The sequence below is a fragment of the Siphateles boraxobius genome, unplaced genomic scaffold (assembly GCF_051911475.1).
Source record: "Siphateles boraxobius isolate OS27281-9 unplaced genomic scaffold, OSU_SipBor_1 49, whole genome shotgun sequence".
NCBI classification, from domain to species: Eukaryota; Metazoa; Chordata; class Actinopteri; order Cypriniformes; family Leuciscidae; genus Siphateles; species Siphateles boraxobius.
In genome coordinates, this window is record NW_027509130.1 from 7,787,988 (window position 1) to 7,807,826 (window position 19,839).

The 19,839-nt window shown below is 37.2% G+C and overlaps 1 protein-coding gene across 1 annotated transcript; it reads right to left on the reverse strand.

Moving 5' to 3' along the window:
- Positions 1–9,407: 9,407 nt before the first annotated feature.
- On the reverse strand, positions 9,408–16,009 carry LOC143710981 (cytochrome P450 2K6-like). Its single transcript, XM_077202270.1, has 7 exons — positions 15,883–16,009; positions 14,365–14,525; positions 11,208–11,370; positions 10,430–10,579; positions 10,189–10,349; positions 9,830–10,009; positions 9,408–9,763 (listed from the first exon to the last, which is right to left on the reverse strand). Exons 1-7 carry the CDS (start codon positions 15,917–15,919, stop codon positions 9,581–9,583), a joined length of 1,035 nt encoding a protein of 344 aa, XP_077058385.1. The 5' UTR covers positions 15,920–16,009; the 3' UTR covers positions 9,408–9,580.
- Positions 16,010–19,839: the final 3,830 nt, after the last annotated feature.

Here is a 19,839-nt window from a genome sequence, read left to right on the forward strand (position 1 = left end):
GCTCAGCATGACTCTTCACCCGGTAAACAACGAGAACAGGAAAAGCCTAGCCATCTCGTACTGAGATGGGAAAGTCAGGATTATCCCGCTGGGAACCCCTACCGTTTGCAGAGATTTCCTGGTCTCATCATTTCTAAACTTTCTCAATATAAAATACTATTGTATTGGAAATCTAAATTAAACATTTAAATAAATTTGTAATCTTACACAGCTGGTCTCATCCACAGATGCAGCTATCTTGTCGTCACCAATGGTGGAAGTGGCGGCGACCGCTGTTTGTCGGTGAGCGACACGGGTGAAGCTGGCGAACTTGGCCTGGAGAAGGCTCGGGGCCACGTTGAGTACGGCGCTTTATATGGCGCGGCATTATTGCGGGTGGAAGTGCGGACTCGGAGAAAAAATGCCAGGCGAGTCCTCAAAGTCGAATCAACAGCTCGCAATGATGGCAGCCGCCGTCAGTGAGAGCTGCATGATCTTCACCCAGGCAGGAAACGCAGATTACATGGCAGTCTCCGTCGCTGAGTGGGGCTCGGCAAGAGCCACAGGAAGGCATCTTTAAAAAGACGCTAGCTCTTTTAGAGATAGAGTGTGAGTCTCAGCGGCGAACACACACTCAGCAGAGTTTTTAAAAGAATATAGGCGCTGGAAAGCAGAGCAGGTACGGCGACTGAAGGCGGCAAGATGAAGGCCAGCGGCTTCAGATGCAGAGGCTCGTCCCGCAGAAGGCTTTTTTCTCAGACGGCGTGGCTTCTCACTCCTGATCCAACGATGCGTGAGCTTCACTGAAGAGATGAAAATCAGATTGTATCAGCCATCGAGCTATATTTATAGGCCCAGACCACGCCCGTTTCGGCGGGACGTGAAACAGTGGGCACGAAGCACCCCCATTGGATCTGACGTCACATGGGGCCTCTCTCGATAGGCTGCTGCAGTTGCCGCAGGGCAGCCAATAGGCACGCAAGCCGTCTCGCCTATGTCTGCATTGCTGCTGCAACGCGTTTTACATTAATTCAAAATTAAGGATAATTTTTGGCTTCAATATCTTGTGGAAAAGAGGTTTTTCCCAGCGTAAGATATTACGCAGTACGAGAGAACCTCTCGTAAGAGAACCTTTGTCCAGCCAGACACCCAAGTATTTATAAGTATCAACAAGTTCAATGGCTTCATCTTGCAATGTGTTAATAGCAAGACCTGGGACTTTAGTATTTAAAGGTGCAAATATCATCGCCCTCGTTTCAAATCAAACAGGGCAGATTGTAATGAGGCAAAGTCTAACTGCAAATTTGTACATGCAGTCTCAGGTGTAAGGGCACAAGAATACATGATTGTATCATCGGCATACAAATGATACTGTGAGTGTTTAAACTCACTGCAAACATTGTTTATATGGATGATAAAAACTAAAGGACCTAGAACTGATCCTTGTGGGACACCCTTTTTTAGGACAACAGGGTCAGATGTTACATTCCCATGCCTTACAATTTGCATCTGTTCAGAGAGATAGCTGTGAAATCATTTTACAGCTCTATGCCCAACACCAATATTCAACAGGGTTTTGATTAACATGAAGTGGTCTACTGTATCAAATGCCTTTGCAAGGTCAATGAACACAGCCATACAGAATAACTTTTTATCAATTGCCGGTTTTATAACAAAAAATAAAAGCACAAAATAAGATACTATTCATCAAAATAAGATACTAAGTTTACTAAAGGACAAAATAAGAAATCCAGAATCCCCTCTGTAAAAGCCCTTTCATCTAATATGTCAACAAATAGAACCAAGAATTTTAAACCTGGGCCTTTTCAATTTCCAGATTTGTTATTGGAAATATGTGCAAAATAGCATATATTTAAATATATAAGGCCTCATTTGTGATCCCGTCCCGGTTTTCAAAAGGCTATGTGAATATGTCCCGGTTTTCGCAAGTCGACAAATGTTCAAATAGCGCGCACGCCAGAGAGGTAGAGAGCGTTTTCAAATAAAATTTGCGCATTGATAAAGAAAAACACTAAAGGCAGATCAACATGTCTGCATTAAAGTGGTTTAAATGACTGCTTTTAGTTTCATTTGATTATGAAGTCAAAACATTAATGAATTAAGAAAGTAATAAATTCAGTCATTGCGATAGAAAGATCACTTATAACACTGATGAGACCTGTGTAAATGCTCCAACCTCTTGAGTTAAAGTTTAGACATCAACACTCATCATACAAACCTCAATAATGGTGACAAAGAAAAAATATATAAATAGACTTCATCTGCAAAATGTATCCATGCCGCAATGCATGCTGGGAGCCATGAATGAGTTTTGTGTGCTGCATGGCGTGAAGCATGTCACGATTTTTGAGTTTCATATGGTGATTGTTGATGTCTGTCTAAATACCACTGTGGTTAATAACTTTTTGCTCACAATATGTTTTCATAATTTTTTCTGAATATTTGATTGTTGTAGAATCACTTGGCCAGTAACGTGAAATTTTTACAAATAATGGTAAACATGTTTTCTGATCAGTGATTCAAACCCCTTTGTAATAACATTATTTAACAGTCAACATCAGCTGATGTTATTGCATCTGGACTTCTGACACTGAACTCTAATGCAGCAGCTGGAGAAAAACTAAAAGGAAGTAGGCTACTGATCACAATGATGACCTCAAATGTTTGTTCCCCTTTCTTTCAGCGTTTAATCACTAATGCTCAAAAATCACTTAATTCAATTCAATTCACATTTATTTGTACAGCGCTTAGTTTTCACAATAGATATTGTTTCAGAGCAGTTTTACAGAAAATGCATGTCTACATTACATTTTAGAGTGATCTGTTATCAGAGGTGACTGTGTCTACGTTATGCATTACAGAAATGTACAAATCACAGTTAAAATACTGAACATTTAAACAATGTAGGCCTAATGATTTAAGGCAGAAACAATGAGCTCATTGAAGTAATGAATACATGGTTGTTAATAATGTAATAATCTCCAGTAGGGATGGGACGATTACCGGTTTCACTATAAACCACGATAAAATGTACTGACGGTTAGTAATATCGTTTAAAATTCAATTATCATTAAAACCGTGTTTGATTATCGCGATTTTAATAACTCACTATAAATCCTGTCCAGCCAGCAACAGTCTGACGCAGGCGCGCAATGTTTTTTTTTTTTTTTTAATTCGAGAAGGAATGGCGGAAGGTGGTGACCGTGTTCGGGAGATTTTTCAGCCTTTTAAGAGGATCTGAGGTGTGGTCATATTTTGGCATTTACTAAAATCCTGAGTGAAACTTAATCGAGGATGGTCACCCTGTCTGCAGAACATGCACAAAAAAATCTGCCGAGTCACCCTGTGTGACCATCATCACTGTTGTAGTGAACAAGGCAAGGCAAGTTAACTTTGATCTCAATACTAAAACTACTTCTGGGAAATAATTGGGCACAAAATGTTGTTTTGAGTTGAAATATTTTATCTTACTTGAAATAAACTTGAAGCTTCCGCGAAGAAAAGTTCGCAGCAAGTGGCTTTGAGCCAAAGACGAACAAACAAGTTCCAACAAGACTATTAAGTGATAATAATGTATATTCATTGTACACCTATAACACTGATTTTTTTTTACCACATAATTACGGGGACATATTGAATAGAGATTAATGTCTCTACTCTTACCTGTTAAATCCATTTTGTACAGAAACTCGTCCGGACAAGATGATCACAACAATATTATCAAATTCTGTAAACAATAAATCAACTCTGATTTCATTTTCAATACAATCAAAAACGGAGACGCAAGTTGTATTTGAATGAAATTAGAGCGCGCGTCCATTGTGATACATGGATGTGCTCTGTGTTATAATCATAGAGGTTATAATGCGTTGCTATTGACGACGGTCATTATAAGGAAGGAAATTCCACAGAATAGAATCTTACTTTAAAAAGTGCATAGAGCTGCTCGTTTTATTTGTTGTTTGTTGATTCTTAAATATAAAACTTGTTGAAATGTCTTCAGTGTGAGCATCAGTTCTTTTTTAACACTATCATCTCGTTTTAACAAAACCGTGATAATATTGATAATCACGATAATTTCGGTCACTATAATCGTGATATGAAATTTTCATACCGTCCCATCCCTAATCTCCAGCACTGCTCAGTGTTATTTTGCTGTGTAACATCCGACCTTAAGTCATTTTTAAACCAGAAAGTTAGTGATCGATCCTTAATATTTAAAGGATATAATGTTGTTCAAAGAATGTTTTCTGCTAACATTATGAGGAGACATTTAAAAAACCTTCTTAAATGAATAAAGTTTTGTGCTTACCTTTTGAGAAAATTCTTGAAGACATAGGCCTAAATCCTTGTCAGAACGTTAACCAAAGTTAACAGCAATGTTTGGCTTATTATTTTGTGACTATGAAGTAGCTGTTTATCTTAGCTATCTCAGAATATCAAATGTTCAGTTCACGGTAATGCTATAAGGGCGCCATCTTGTGGGCATAGGCCTACATAGAATGACTGTTCTATTTATTTGCCTAGAAATCATAATAAGGTGTTTTATTTATTTATTAATTCATATCTTTGAAGATTGATTTTTGCATATTAATTGTGCCTGTAAAATGTTTGTGTAAATTGTTTACTCACTCATGTCAGTTTATTTCTGTATTGTTCCAGAATCACACCTATTTAAATTTTTATTGTCATCAGGAAACTCATTGAAAGACATTCTGGAGTCTGCAGAGTGAATTTCGTTTGATGTCTTTACACAGTTCTGACTGACTGTCTGCAGCAGTAGCGTAGCCATGGGGCCACAATTTACACAATTCAGTTAGGTTGATCTTAAATGGAGTAGGCCTAAATAACATGTTTCCATTGTGTAGAGCCACTGTCCATGACTGAATCCATTTCAGTTTTTGTAGCATAATATTCACACTACACACAAAGCATACTGCAATAAAGTAGGAGTTGTATGGTAGTATACCATTACGCACACCGTTTCCATGCTGATTTCAGTGTTCTTGAGTTGTATTTAGCAGATTCTAAAAATATTTGTTGAGTTTCATCAAAAGTTTTTATTCATTTAACTCATTTTAACTAATAATAATAATAATTCTTCGTTTTACACCGTAAAACCCTAGTTTCCAAGATGCTTATCAAAGCACTATTTTATAACGGATCCTGTTTCTGAGACCTAAAATACTCTCTGCGGTGTTCCACAGTGAAGACTTAAATTTAATCTTTTAATATAATTGTATTATTTAATATTATGTATCTGTATTATTATTCTTTATTAGTATTCATAATCAGTTGTATTACCTTCTGAAGTTTGAAATGCATGAGTTAGATTGCATAAATACATGTGTTTAAGGATCATATTTTAGACACAGGGAGGGGAGCTGGTAGAGTTATATTTTAGAGCTTGGAGGTATGTGTGCAATGCAACGTTTACTGAGCAGAGATGTTCCAATGATGATGATACATTAAATGTGTACATGTTCTTTACAAGGATAGGAATGTTTCAATTGATCCAAATGTACCACTAATGTATGGTGATGCTCAAGAAGTCGATTGAGGATGAAACTGGATGTAAATTATTCTTGTTTAGATTCAGGATGAATGGCGTGCTCAATTCCTTTTGAGTTTAATTTGGGTGCTCTTCGGTCCAAGGTAGAACATCTTTAGAGACAGTGTAGAGAAAAGAAATCTCTGATGACCGAGGCACTCCTTAGTTAAAATGTCTTTATTGGAAAAATGACATGTCCTAAACGGACAATTTTAAAACACCAAATTTTAAAATGTTTAGATGTTTTAAAATTGTCCGTTTAGGACATGTCATTTTTCCAATAAAGACATTTTAACTAAGCCTCGGTCATCAGTAAATTATTCTTATTTTGTTGAAAAATTATATTAATACTGGCTCTTAATGCATCGTGTTGCATTCTTGATCATTACGTTGCAGATTCTGAAAGATGTACAATAGGTAAACGTATGACTTTGAGTATACATTGCAATCATGTTGTAAGGTTTAAAATATTAATTTAAGAGCTCAGTGTTGAGACCTTTCGCCGGGATTTGATTGACAGGCGATCTAACCAATCATAATGCAGATACCGCCATTTTTGTCCGACAAACAAACCAAATCAGTTAGTAGATACAAGTCAGTGGACTTGAACTTGAAAAATGGTGTGTATTGATATCTTTTTGCAGTTCTGATTTTCATTCATGTTTAATTTGTGCTATAACTAGAAGAGATTATCAGTTCATGTGCTGCTTGAACTGTGGCCTACACATTAACCCCTTAGCTGTCATCCCCCTTTTGATAATTGACATTAAAATGCAGTATACAAACCTAAATGGTTGTAATTCAAGAATGCTTTGGAATATAGACCTAAGTTTGGTCTTGTTTTAAAGAAAACAATCAGCAGATTATTACTGAAGTGAAAGCACTTCAAAAAATTAAAGTATGAAAAAGTTATGGAAGTTAAAATTTACAGTAAATCAAATATAATTTATTAATATATTTTTTTTAATATAAAATAAATATTTTACAAAATATTTTTTACTTTAAAATTACTATAAAATGAAAGCTATATATCTAACCAAGTTGTGTTCCAAATTTAAAGTTGATATCACAAAAATTGAAGTTCCCATGAGATTTTGTTTAGGCGTTATACCAAAAATAGCCACTGGGTGCCATTGCATCCCATTGAATTTAATTGTATGCATTCTGCCATAACAAATTAATACATTTCTATCCAAATATCACTTCTGTCACTAAATATGGAACCTTGAGACTCAGACCTTTCTGACAATATGTGTTTTGTCAAGATTAGAACATTTTTGATAATAAATTATGAAAGATGATGCCCAAAAGGGGAGGGGCCTAATAAAAAATACCGTTTCTATGGTAACGCAACGTCCAATTTCAAAACGGTTTTTACAGGATGAATTCTGAGTTCGTAAGCTTTCAAATGATACCTAATTTATGATAACTACTAAAATATGTGATATAATAATAATAAAACATTATATATATATATATATATATATATATATATATATATATATATATATATAATATATAATATACTTTTTAGGGGACTTTTTACTTTACTTTTTAAAATATAATTTTATCTTTTTTTATTGACAAATACTAGATTATGTTTTATTATGAACTTTTAGCATTAAAAAAACAAAGTTTCAATTATTAAAAGTGTGTACGTCGACTTTTTGTGACAAAGGTCAGAAACTCCTGTAATGACGTCGATTTTTTGAGGTGCACTCTTGTCATAAATTCATATATTACTGTTCATACAAAATTTGTAAGAAAAAAACAGCGCTAAAATATCTATTCAGGAGTCTTAGACCATTCCAACGATATATAGTTTGCCATGATTAAATTAGGATTTAATAGTAATATTTTGAAGTAAATTTCGGTTGCCCGTATACGGGCAGGTGACAGTTTTAAAGCACCACAAAACAGGATTTATTGTTTGAATTTCATAATAATTATAAAAATGTAAAAGATGAGACTTTATTTCATTGCAAAAGTAGGCTGCTCTGTCTTGTATGTTGGCGCATATTCAGTGTCCTCTTTGCTCCGCAATATATTTTTCACTGTGTGAGAACATTTGGAGTGAGAGCGGAACGGCTTGTCGGACGTAGCAACAGTAACTAAGAGGGGCGGGTCTTTGTGAAAGGTCAATTTCAAATCATTTAAATCTTTGTGGACTCGACTCGGACTCGGATGTTAAGGACTCGGACTCAAGTCTGACTCGGCCCTCTTTGGACTCGGACTTGGACTCGGACTCGATTGTTAAAGGGCAATTCCACCGGTGGAGAAATGAATATTGAAACTGGGTCATATATGTATTAGAATAGTATCATAAATTTCTAATTTGGGACCTTCTTGGCCGATAAAAGGCAGAAAATGACTTTTTAGTGCTTGTGGATTGTAGACAACAATCCCCATAGTGCATTGCAATGCTCAGCTCCGCAGACCACTCCCACTACAGTAGCTAGCTTAACTGCAAGATATTTGTGCAATGATCCTGCCACGTTAGCGTGTTAATACAAAGAATATAAACTTACTTTACAGAAAGACGACCATTTGACCCTGTAGGCTTTGGCTGACGTTGCCAGTTGACGTTAGGTATTCTAAAGTAGGTCTCCAGGACGCCGCTATCCATAAGGGGTGCGAAACTCGGTTGAGCAACAACACACACGTCCGTGTCATCCTCCGATTCCGTAGCACCGCTGGAATTCTCGGCAGCAGACAGACTCTTGTTCTGTGTCCATTTGTCGCACAGTGAGAGCACAGGCACCACCAATCTGCCCCAGCTCGAGCCATTGCGGGCTCCTCGTCCTCGTCTCGTCGGCTGTGGTGACAGCAGCTTCAGCCGCCTCCTGTTCCTCCATAGCCCTCAGCTGCTCGTCGCTATACTGTGGCTCATAAAGGCAGCCATGAACATCCGTTTCTACCATAACTTTGTCAAAATCCAGATCCTCCATAATGCATCCGTCTGCGTATTCAGTACCTTCGTCCATATTTTCAAAAAGTTTCTGCCGGTGAAATCAAACGCACCGGCACTGATCTGTGATAGGTCTGTTAGCGCATTAGGTCCAACCCCCTATGGGCGGGTTTGAAAGGGCGGGAACTAGTGCTTGTAGTCTTCACAGAAATCCCCCCCTTTTACACTTCCTCCTACAATGACGTAAAATGACGATTTTTGCGTCATTGTAGGAGGAAGTGAAAAAGGTAAATAGAGGATTTCTCTCGTCTCAGGGGAAAGTGAAAGAGTGTTGCACGACCATTCAATAGTATGACTGGATTTCTAACAATGCAAATCTTAATGCAAATGGGTGGAGTGACCCTTTAAGGACTTGGACTTGACTCGGACTCGACAAAGGTGGACTCGGACCCAACACTATTAGTCTCTCTGTTTATCCTGAGGTCTACCGCAAACTGGGGCCAGTTTTGTCTACCGCAAACCAGGCCATATCCAGATCTGATGAAGGACCATCTCATGGACACAACGACAACACATCCCTGAAGTGCCAGCCTCATCAACCCTGTGAAGGCCTCATGGACACCTCAACAAACTCGTCTCCATACCGGCGTGATGACTCCGACCCCAACCAGATGAACTGGATAAATATTGTGAAAGTTCTGATCTCATCTGACTTCTGACCTGATTATGCCTGAATCATAATCATACACTTTTCGTTCATTGGCCAAAGGAGGACTGGCCCCCTGACTGAGCCTGGGTTCTCCCAAGGTTATGGAGTTTTGCTTCCTTGCCACTGTTGCCTTTTTGCCTTTCTTTGCCTTTGTCACCATTGGCTTTCGACTTGCTTAGTTGGGGATATTTAATTTTGTATTTAACAATACTATTACAACATTATTTTCCTGTTATCTCTGTAAAGCTGCTTTGAAACAATCTCTATTGTAAAAACCGCTATATAAATAAAGGTAACTTGACTTGACTATGATTGAGGACTCTTTGTTCACTGTAAACAAATATTTTTTTTTCCTTTGAAGTAGTAAATAAAAGAAAGAAGTGAGAATTGTTTCAATATTTTTTTCCAGTGTTCAAATGTATGCATTAAGATGGGCATTTGCAGTCATACCTTGCATTTCAGGGTATTTGGCCATGACCAAAAGACTCCAGCGTAGCGTTGTGGCCGTAGTGTCAGTACCAGCACCAAACAGGTTGTTGATTGTACATTGTAAATTCATTGAATGGTGGTACAAAGAGTCTGTTTTGCCAGATTCCTGCAGAAGTCATGACAATGAAAGCCAAAAATGGTAATTGCAAATCTATTTGATTTAAGACAGTACCTTGTCCTTCTGCTGTCGGATCAGGAAAGAATCAGCGATTCCTCTGGGCTCCTTAGGGTTCAGTGTTTTCTTCAGACCATTTAATATTTCCTCACTTTGTTTGAATATTTCTCTGACATTATTCACAATACGTTGCTGATTCATCACAAAAGGACGAAGCCAAGGAAACATGTTGTAGAGCTACAAACAAGCACAATTGCAAAGAATCATAATGTAACATTGCACACTGTATATACACCTTGGCAAATACTCTAAAACCATGCATTATAAACAATAAATCTTTATTGTACTTCTTGAATAATTTAAAATAACAATTTGTTAATGAATTATTGGTGGATTGAACAGGAATGTCTGGGTACCTGAACTGAAGCTGATCCAGTCATCTTCATGTTTTCGTAAACTCGTTTGACCATGTGATGTAACTTAGTGTTGCTGTACTCAAATCTGGTGCTGTAGATAATGGCAGAGACAACGTTCGAGACAGCCATGGCCATTGGCAGATTTGTATCAAATGGTTTTCCTGCACATGGGCGAATAAGATGTTTATACTCAAATTAGTTTCATCTATCATGATCTTGTCCTTGTGGTTAACAATCTTACCTTCAAACTTCTCAAATTCCTCTTGTAAATGTTTTGTTTCTTCAATTATAATCTCTTCACTTCTTTTCTTTCCCATTCCAAAATATCGCAGGTTTGTGAGAGCAAAGCGTCTCAGTTCTCTCCAGTTTTCACCATTGGAAAACACAATCCCTACAGAGGAATAATTTACCCATTACTCTAAAGTGGACCTCACATTTCTTACTAGAATAAAAACATCTCAGTTACGTATGTAATCCTCATTCCCTTAAGGAGGGAATGGCGATGTCAGATTGATCTACTTCGAGTGTACCTAAACGAGCCAATGCACATTGGCATGCAATATTTGCATCAGGTGCTCCGCATCGCAGCACGCGTATATAATGAGCAGAAAGTGCATCGCATTTTCAGGTTTTCACTGAGGAGCCGAGCCGATGATCCGGCCACCTAGCGGTGGTACAGCAACTGCCGATGAGATTTTCCTTTTCAGTTGGACACGTTCAACGCCACGTCAGACTGACCAACGAATAGAAATCCCTACCAAAGTGCCACTGTTCCTGCTACCTTCCAGTGCCCTGCGTAAGCCTCCTGATCATTGGCACGAGCCATTGTTACACTCGAAGTAGATTGGCCTACTGGCAAAATGTCCTTTTCCTCGGTCAGTCCGACATGGCACCGAACGTGACCGAATGAAAGGGAAACGATTTAAAAAAAAAATATTTGCAACTTTATATACGAGACAAGTCTTACATCGACAAATTTTTTTTTTATTAATTGATCATCTGAAGATGTGAAACCTTACCATATCCCTGGTTGAAATCATGGAAAATGGGTGTAATATCTCGGTCTCCAAACTCCTCTGAAAGGATCACTAGTGCGTTTATGATGGTTTTATATCCTGACAATATTACCACTTTTTTGGGGCCCAAGTGCACTGTGTAAACTGACCCATATTGTTTTGACAGCTCCAAGAGAGAAACTATTAAGAAAAGCCATAAATGGCTATTGAATCTATCCATCCATATCTATCCACTGGCATCCATCCACGGGCACGTAGAACAACACATCCATACATCAACACATCCTGTCCTCACTGGTCTCACATTACCCATAACGTTTAGCTTAGTGGGAACAGTGACCTTTGAATGAACACAGAATCTGTCTGTCTAACTGTGTATCTATGTATTGGTATCAGCTCTTTTTTGTGCATTTGCCATCAGGTATGACGACTGTCTCCCTGGTCAAACATTACCACTAACTCTTACCCTAGCGATTGTGAGAACTATGTGACTTATATTTTGTAATTTTTAAACACAGTAAGCTTGCCAGTGAATGCCAACTTGGCACGTGTAGTAAGTAAGCAATAAGGAATGAGAGGAAAGGCCCTATTGAGAATTTATTCTGAAGGGCATTGTACTTGAGCCATGATATAACACTGTCCCCCTGTTTCACAGACAAGGCTTAAGCCTAGTCGCAGACTAAAATGCATGTTTGAGCTGTTTTGCACTGACACATCTTAAAATGTGTCACTGTCATTGTTTTGTCTAAAGATGCAAACCAGTAATGTAAGGCATGTTTATAAAAGCTACTTAAATGCCCTAATTAAACTACCCAGACAGCAAGCCACCATCGAAACAATTTTAAATCAATGTTAATGTGTCTACATTAGCTGCGATGATTTAACATCACGTATGCCCCTGCAATTAATGTTGACAATTTTTTGAAATGTCAACCAAAAATCAATGGTAATGGCATTGAATCAATGTTACCAATGTTCAATATCATGCTTGCACTCTCAGAAAATGAAATACAACTACTACAACTGACTTAAAGCCACACAGCCTGAAATCAACTGCAAATAAAAGAAGACAATAAATCACACAAGATCCCTGCAGAAGTCCTTTTTGAGAATTAACAGAGGTTTATATTGTTGATTTTTGTTTTTGAAAATGTTTGGTCAGCTGATCAGTGTGTCCTTTAGTTTGGCAGTCTGACTTGGTCTTTGTAACAGTGTTTATCAAAACACATAATTTGTTGCAAAGAAAGACAGAAAAGCAAAGATGATCAGATGATATTGTTTTCATCATCATAAAGTAAAATACCTCACTAATCTTTTCCTTGAGTATATTCACCATCAATAATTTCAGATTATCACAACACGTTTTAATATCAAGAGGTTCAGTCACAGTGCTACTGTCATCAATGAGGTTAAATTCACAATACATCACCTATAAAACCAGATTAGACTCTGAGTGAGATCAGTGAATGAGGCTATTACATGAAGATTACTTCTTTATCATCAATAAGTAGGCAAATTTTGTCTTATCACATTTTCTCTGATAGTTCTTGCCATAACAAACACAGAACAGACAGAAAATAACTAATGTTACACAATCAAGTGTCAAGAATCCAACTAAAGCAAACACTGATCACCAGAAAGGTGACTTCAAACCAAACTTTTTTTTTTTTTAAAAACATCAGCATCTAAGCCTCTGTAAATTCTCAATAATTCTTCTCTGTTTATTATTTATTAGTGAAGCTTGAAATACTGTTTTTAGAGTTTTTTAATCCTCTGCTGAGATCTTTAGAGATTTAATGTCTTTTATCTTCAGTTGATTTAATCTAAGGCTGAGCCTGCAAGTCAGTTGTAATTTTCTCCAGTGATTTTGCTTGTTCTCATCAGGTGTCTTCAATAAAGCTCAGTCATCACTTAGTTATATAAGTAACTCTAAGGGACCGTTTACATGACATGTACAACTAAAAACAGAATATCTTTTATGTTTTGGCCGACAATGGCGTTTTGGTGGCCTGAAAACGCAAACTTTTGAAAACAGATTTCAAAGTGCAAGTTTTTAAAAATACATCCTTATCATCTCCGTGTAAACTACAAAAACGTGAATCTGTGAATCCGGTGATGTCATGCACATGCATATTACATGTTTAGTCAATACAATTTTTTTTTTTGTAAATGAAAGGGTACCGATAATAACAGTAAGAAATAACGGTTATAAGAATTAGACAGATCAACATAATCTAACATTTTGTCATCATGAAAAATTAAAGGTTCCTTACAATAGACTCAATGATCATATAATTTCAAAGCCTTTGTGTTCAAAGAATTTTACTTTTTCCTAAAGGAAGTAAAAAGGGACTTTAAATCAGAGGAGAACATTCTAAAATTGGGATTACAGTGAATGGTTCTGGTTTTGTGAAGATGAAATTTACCCAGAAGACAAAGTAATACTGTAGTAAAAGAATGTGTATGTGCGCTGGCGCGTAGTCTTTCTTTACAAAGTGACATCGCCAACTATAGTCTGGCATATATATTACAGCTTTAATAATCGTTTTCACAAATCCGTGTGAACGGGGATAGTTTTGATAATGTTGCTATCTGTACAAAGAAAAAACTTTTCAGTTTTTAGCACATCGTTGTCGTGTAAACGTACCTTACAATGCTTCAGTGTTACTTTTAACGCCCTGCTGGTGGTTCCCATTTAAAGACAGAGTAGTGTTAATTTACCACCGGCTAATTTGCTTTCCAGCAATCTGGCACACACTAGGAATCTACATTCAAACCAAAAATGATTCAGACACCAGATAACCTTTTTTTATATTTTTTTTTACTAGTGGGTGCAGGACACTATATTTCATTTATGTAAGTTGGGATGGCAAAATAAAGTAAACTGTGACATATTATACCCAAAAATGCTTACAGTGGGCTACCAATAAAATGAATAAAAACTATTAGACACTTTGACTCATGTTTTGCTTAAGTGTTTTTTTTTCTCCCTTTAATTACTAATGTGACCTTTTTACACCACAGAGTCTCACAAATGAATTAGGTTTAATAGCTGACATCTGTTAAATTTAAGTACACAATTAGATAATACCAATTTAGGTCAACCAATTACCAAGCAATGCTTAATTTAGTTAGACCTGATTTAAGCATGTTTGTTCACCTCCCACAGGCTCATGTAGGTTTTCTTGAGGTCCAGCATGTGCAGGTTCCCCAGCAGTGACAGTGGTTTGGGTCCTGGAGGATATTTTCCCTCATCTTGAGAGCTTGAGCTGATGGAAAAGAGAAAAATAATCAAAAACAACAGCAGGGCAAGTATTGTACCTGTTAGGGATGGGGAAATGAAGCCTCGTGAAGCAATGAGCCTTTCCCCTAACTGTTCCGGGGAAAGATTCAAAGCTTCGAGACTGTCGAGAACAGCGCCATCTGGTGCTTATTTAAAATAAAGCAGCCAGAAGCCTTTCTCTGTCAGATGAAGCAACCACAACACACTCCATAGTTTCAATGTTATGTGTACAAATAAAAAGCCTTACACATTTGTGTTTGATTTGTCCATTATTAAATAAATTATTTTACCCATTAAAGTGTGACAATAAAATATAAAATGAGCATATTATTTATTAAGATCTAATGTAGGTCTACTCTCTCTCTCTCTACACACCCACACCCACACACACACACACACACACACACACACACACACACACACACACACACACACACACACACACACACACACAGACAGTGAATAAGGACATTGTTTGATAGGATCATCTGTTCATCTGACACTTGGCAGTGATAGTGCTTATGTAACTGTAGGAATGACAGAAAGGTGATAAAAATTAATTATTCTGTAATGCCAAGGTATATAGATGGGGTAGACATGTTTCTGCATTCTCCAGTATTCAAGTGGATCTTCAGCTCTTTGTATCTTTGTCTCTGTAAGGTATTTATCCACTTCTAGGATCGCATCAGAAGTGTCATTTGAGCTTGTTTGCGCTGGTCTACTGCACTGTCCAACAGAAGACAAAGGTTTCCACCTCAGAAATGTGAGGATAATTTTTTTTTTTGTTGGGAGTGACTACATGTACATTGACTGAATATAAGACAACAATTATACAATACAATGATACAAAATAAAATAATAATAAATAAATAAATATTTATATTTTCTTTTAGAAATTGCACTTTTTTAGAAATGCATTCATTGGAAGCTATAAGCTCAAAATATTCCCAGTTAGGGGAAGTCTTCCTTTTTTTGGCTGTTGCCATTGCTGTAAATACAAACCATTCACCAAACACCCAAATACCAACACCAAATTACCTAAAAAAACACCAAAAGTCCAACGATCTTACAAAAACAAAATTACACAACAATAACAAAAAAAAATAATAAGTAGTTTTGGTTATTTAAATGTAATGTATTGATAAATTCAAAGTACAGCACTCTAGTCTCCTCACAAACCCATCAACCAGACTGAGCCAACAAGGACCTTCGAACATTCTGACACCCAAAGCGAAACGCGCATGTGATTGGACAGAAAGTGAGGCTTCGTTTGTCATCGATCACGTGACCTCTGGGAAACCAATACACACCCCGACACGGGGCTTCAATAGAAATTGCTTCGCTTTTGCAAAACGCACATCGAAGCTTCAGTGTCATACGTAACATCACTAGTACCTTTGCCCTGCGAGAGTAACATTTCTGTTAAAGCCATAATCAGAGAGATCTCGTTTAGGTTTGATGTTGGTTGTAGTCTTGCTCTTATGTACTCTGTAGGTATAGGAGAAGTATAGGAGGGGCCATAAGGAGGGTAAACTTTACTCAAAATTGCATAACTGTCATCGGTAAGCTGATTTAAAAGAAATAGCTAACCCTAAATGTAATTGGAAACAGTGCAGCTTTCTTGAATTTGTATCAGTGAATGCAGACACAGACAATGACTTACCAGTCTTTCTACTGTAAGAATAACAGCCATTGTCTTAATTTTTTTTCATGTACACTCAAAAAAAATATGTTGGCTTTAATTAACTTTTTTGTGTCAACAGGTTCCATAAATTACCTTTTTTATGTCAACAGGTCCCACATAACTGGGTTACATTAAACAAACATAATTTGTTAATGTAACTTCAACATCATGGAATTAAGTCATTTTAAGCGACCCAATTAAACTCCGAGCAGAGGGTTAAATGAACACTGAAGCAGTGTTAAAGTTAATGAGATAATTAAGTGAATAATTGGGTGATGATTGAGCATTATTGAAGACACCTGATGGTAACAAGCAGAATACTGAAGGAGAAAACCAGAATGTTGAAGTCACCATTATGGTGACCAGTGTTTGTATTGGTTGGGCTCTTGATCCTCACATATTTAACTTTACATTTTATTTGCCTGCTGTAAATTTTTTTTAATAGTTTATTTAGATAGGGACAGACACAAATAACATAGATCAACTTTAACAGTCATCTGATGTATGTATCATAGTGTTTTTAGCTAAAGCTAATTCACGACACTTGTCCCTAGTAGGGCTTTTTGATAAAAAATACAGTTTAACATTATTAAAAGGATGAGAAGAAAATTACAATAATAAAAAAAAGAAAAAAGAAATTAAATAAAAAAGGACAGGAAATATACAGAGATAGCAAAGTATAAATACTAAGTATGGGAGCAATATTGTTCCTGAATTAACCACGATTTTTTTTTTTTTTTTGAAGGAGGCTAGTGTTGGGATACATTTCAAATGGTCTGGCAAAGAATTCCATAATTTTGCCCCTTTAACTGAAAAAGCAGCCTGGGCAAATGATGTTCTTCAAAAAGGGATCCTACAGTTGCCTTTTGACACTGAACGGGTGATTTATCTAGTACTTTGCTGTCTTGTTATTGTTTTGCAAAGCGGTGGTGGAGCAGCGTCATTCAAGCATTTGAAGACCAGTTTAACCAGATGCAAGGAAATAAAATTAGCAAAACTTAAAATCTTATATTTGCTTTGAATTTGGCAGTGATGGTACCTTATTCTCTTCTTGTCCAAAACTTTCAAGGCACGGTTATAAAGACACTCTATGGTTTTGATTGATGACTGATGAGCTTGAGACCATGTGGTTAAGCCATAAGATATGCATGTTAGAATCATAGAATTAAAAAAAATAAAAGCACAGTCAAGAGTCAAGCAGTTTCTTATCATCATAAAACAGCTCAAGTTGGCCTTAATGGTTTTACAGATTTTCTTAATATGACTTTTAAAGTTCAACTGATAGTCCAAAATTATTCCGAGGTACTTCACTTCAGGTACTTGTTCAATAAGTTCCCCATTAATTTTTACGTTCAAAAGTTGTGTTAGAGGTAGTTTTTTAATTGAAAAGCAGACAGAGTTTGTTTTTTTGGTGTTTAAGGTTAAACAAGATGAGGTCAGCCAAGATGATATTTTTTCTAAGTTAACATTTAGTTTGTCAGCCACAGAAATATAGGTATTATCAGATGCATATACCACTGTGTCATCTGCATACATCTGTAGACCTATATCTGGACATACTACATCTGGCAAGTCATTAATGTAGAGACTGAAGAGTATGGGTCCCAAGATCGTGCCTTGAGGAATCCCTGTTTTGATTTTAAGAAAAGTGGATCTCACATTATTAATCACAACACACTGTCGGAGTTACTGGAGTTACATGAGTTATAAAAGCCAGATGACCAAATTGAAAAGGTGATCTGATGGTGTTGGTTGTGTTTTAACATAACCGTTATTTCACAATTATCTTACCTGAATCACTGAACTCAAATAGAACTCAATTTCTGAGTTAGGTTTACTTTATGGATTAGTGATGGCTGGTTCGTGAACAAATCGTTCATTTGAACCGGTTCTTTATAGTGAACCGGTCGAACCAGTACACTAAATCGGACTAAATTGTTCGAAACAGTTCGCGTCTTGCCTCAGCGCTGATCCACAAGTTACTAAAGTTACTCACTTTCAGACATGCCTGAAATAACCGAAAATCGAAATAAACCAATATCCCGGAGTATATTTTACTCCAGTAACTCCGACAGTTCACTGAACTGAGACATGTTTGTGCTGAGAGAAGTGATGAGCACGAGCAACTGATACTGCGTATGCGCGTACTACTGAACGCACAGGTAGTAGGTACAGCGGTTCTCGGATCACCAGTACAGAACCGAGAACTGTTTCTTTCGGACACGTTCGACATAATGAGAACTGATAAGTTGATGAGCTGAGCATGCGTGCAGTTCGTTTCTGAGGGACGAAATGCAAGTTTCTTAAGTATTTAGTTGAACGTCAGTAGGCTAAGTGTAACAAAATAAAATATGTTGGAAACATGTTGATCACATAATTACTTTATTATTACTGTATTATTTTAAAGTTTGGAAACGCAATGAGCGGATTGTAAAACTGTCAAACTAAACATTTATTATTATACTAAAATAATATTTTCAGGAACAGCTCATTTAATTTCTAAGTTGATATAAATCTTTGATGTAAACTCTTGCCAAAGTTTAATGGTGCACTGCTAAGTAAATGTTTATAATGCTATAAAACATAACGTATTAAACATACTGGAGACATGCATCGATGGCCTATGCTACGGTTCTTGAGTCAAGAACTGGTTATTGCAGTTCTTGAATCACCAGTACAGAATCGAGAACTGTTTCTTTCGGACACGTTCGATACAGAGAACCGATGAGCTGGAGATACTGTGCATGCGTGATAGTACCGTCTCCAAACAGAACTTTCTTTCGGCCAACTGATGATGTGCTGATACATGAGCACGCAGCACGAGTGTACCGAGGACTTAAATGAGGGGCCGAATTCGGCGTTTGCACATCGCCTGTGGGCTACAGGGTTCGTTTGCAAAATGTAAAAGTAAGAAACTTATACAAGATGATTATGACGATGAGTGCTATTATTTAACTGAAGTTATGATTACAACTGCCTTTAATTTAAAGTATTTTGTATCCACTGGGATGATAGAAATGACGTAAAAGACCTGGTGAACCGTTTTTTTGAACCAGTTCGCTGAAAAGAACTGGACTTCCCATCACTATTATGGATTATAGCAGCACTGTCATTGTAGAGCATAACATTTTTAACATTCTCATTGAAAACAAAATAATCAAATCAATAAACTAAACAAAATATGTAATGAAGGCACACACAGACATCAAGAAATAGCGTATGAATCTCAGCAATGGTGACAAACAGATCACCTCTGAACATAATGTCACGAGGTGACGAATGAGAGACGGAACTAAAAAGTCCGTGGAGGGATGTTTCCACCCGCAGTGTTTTTAACTGAACACCAAACCGGTTTCGGTTGCGTCGCTACCATAGCAACAGCAGCCGCTGATGACAAAGTGACAGCAGGTGCGGCGTATTAAGTGGTTGTGTGACGATTGGGACAGGCCGCTTTTAGGAACAGATAAAAGCGAAACTTGGAGAGATCGTGTGTGTTGGGTGGGATTGCTGTGGCATTCTAACTATTCTTCTTGCTGAGAGAGACTGAGAGTCTTCTGTGGGACAAATCGGCTGGCGAGATCGATCCGTGTGCAGGGAATCCGTTACGAAGAACTGGGTGACGGAGAACAGAGAGGCAGAGGGCGAAGTCATCTATGAAATATTATCGA

What these genes read in the sequence shown, in the direction of transcription:
- LOC143710981 (XM_077202270.1), bottom strand. Translation starts at nt 15,919, where the DNA reads ATGGCTTTAACAGAAATGTTACTCTCGCAGGGCAAAG. An exon ending in GTTACTCTCGCAGGGCAAAG is followed by an intron (nt 14,526 to 15,882) that starts GTACTAGTGATG and finishes CATCCCTAACAG; the next exon opens with GTACAATACTTGCCCTGCTG. An exon ending in TCCGACAGCAGAAGGACAAG is followed by an intron (nt 9,764 to 9,829) that starts GTACTGTCTTAA and finishes TGACTTCTGCAG; the next exon opens with GAATCTGGCAAAACAGACTC.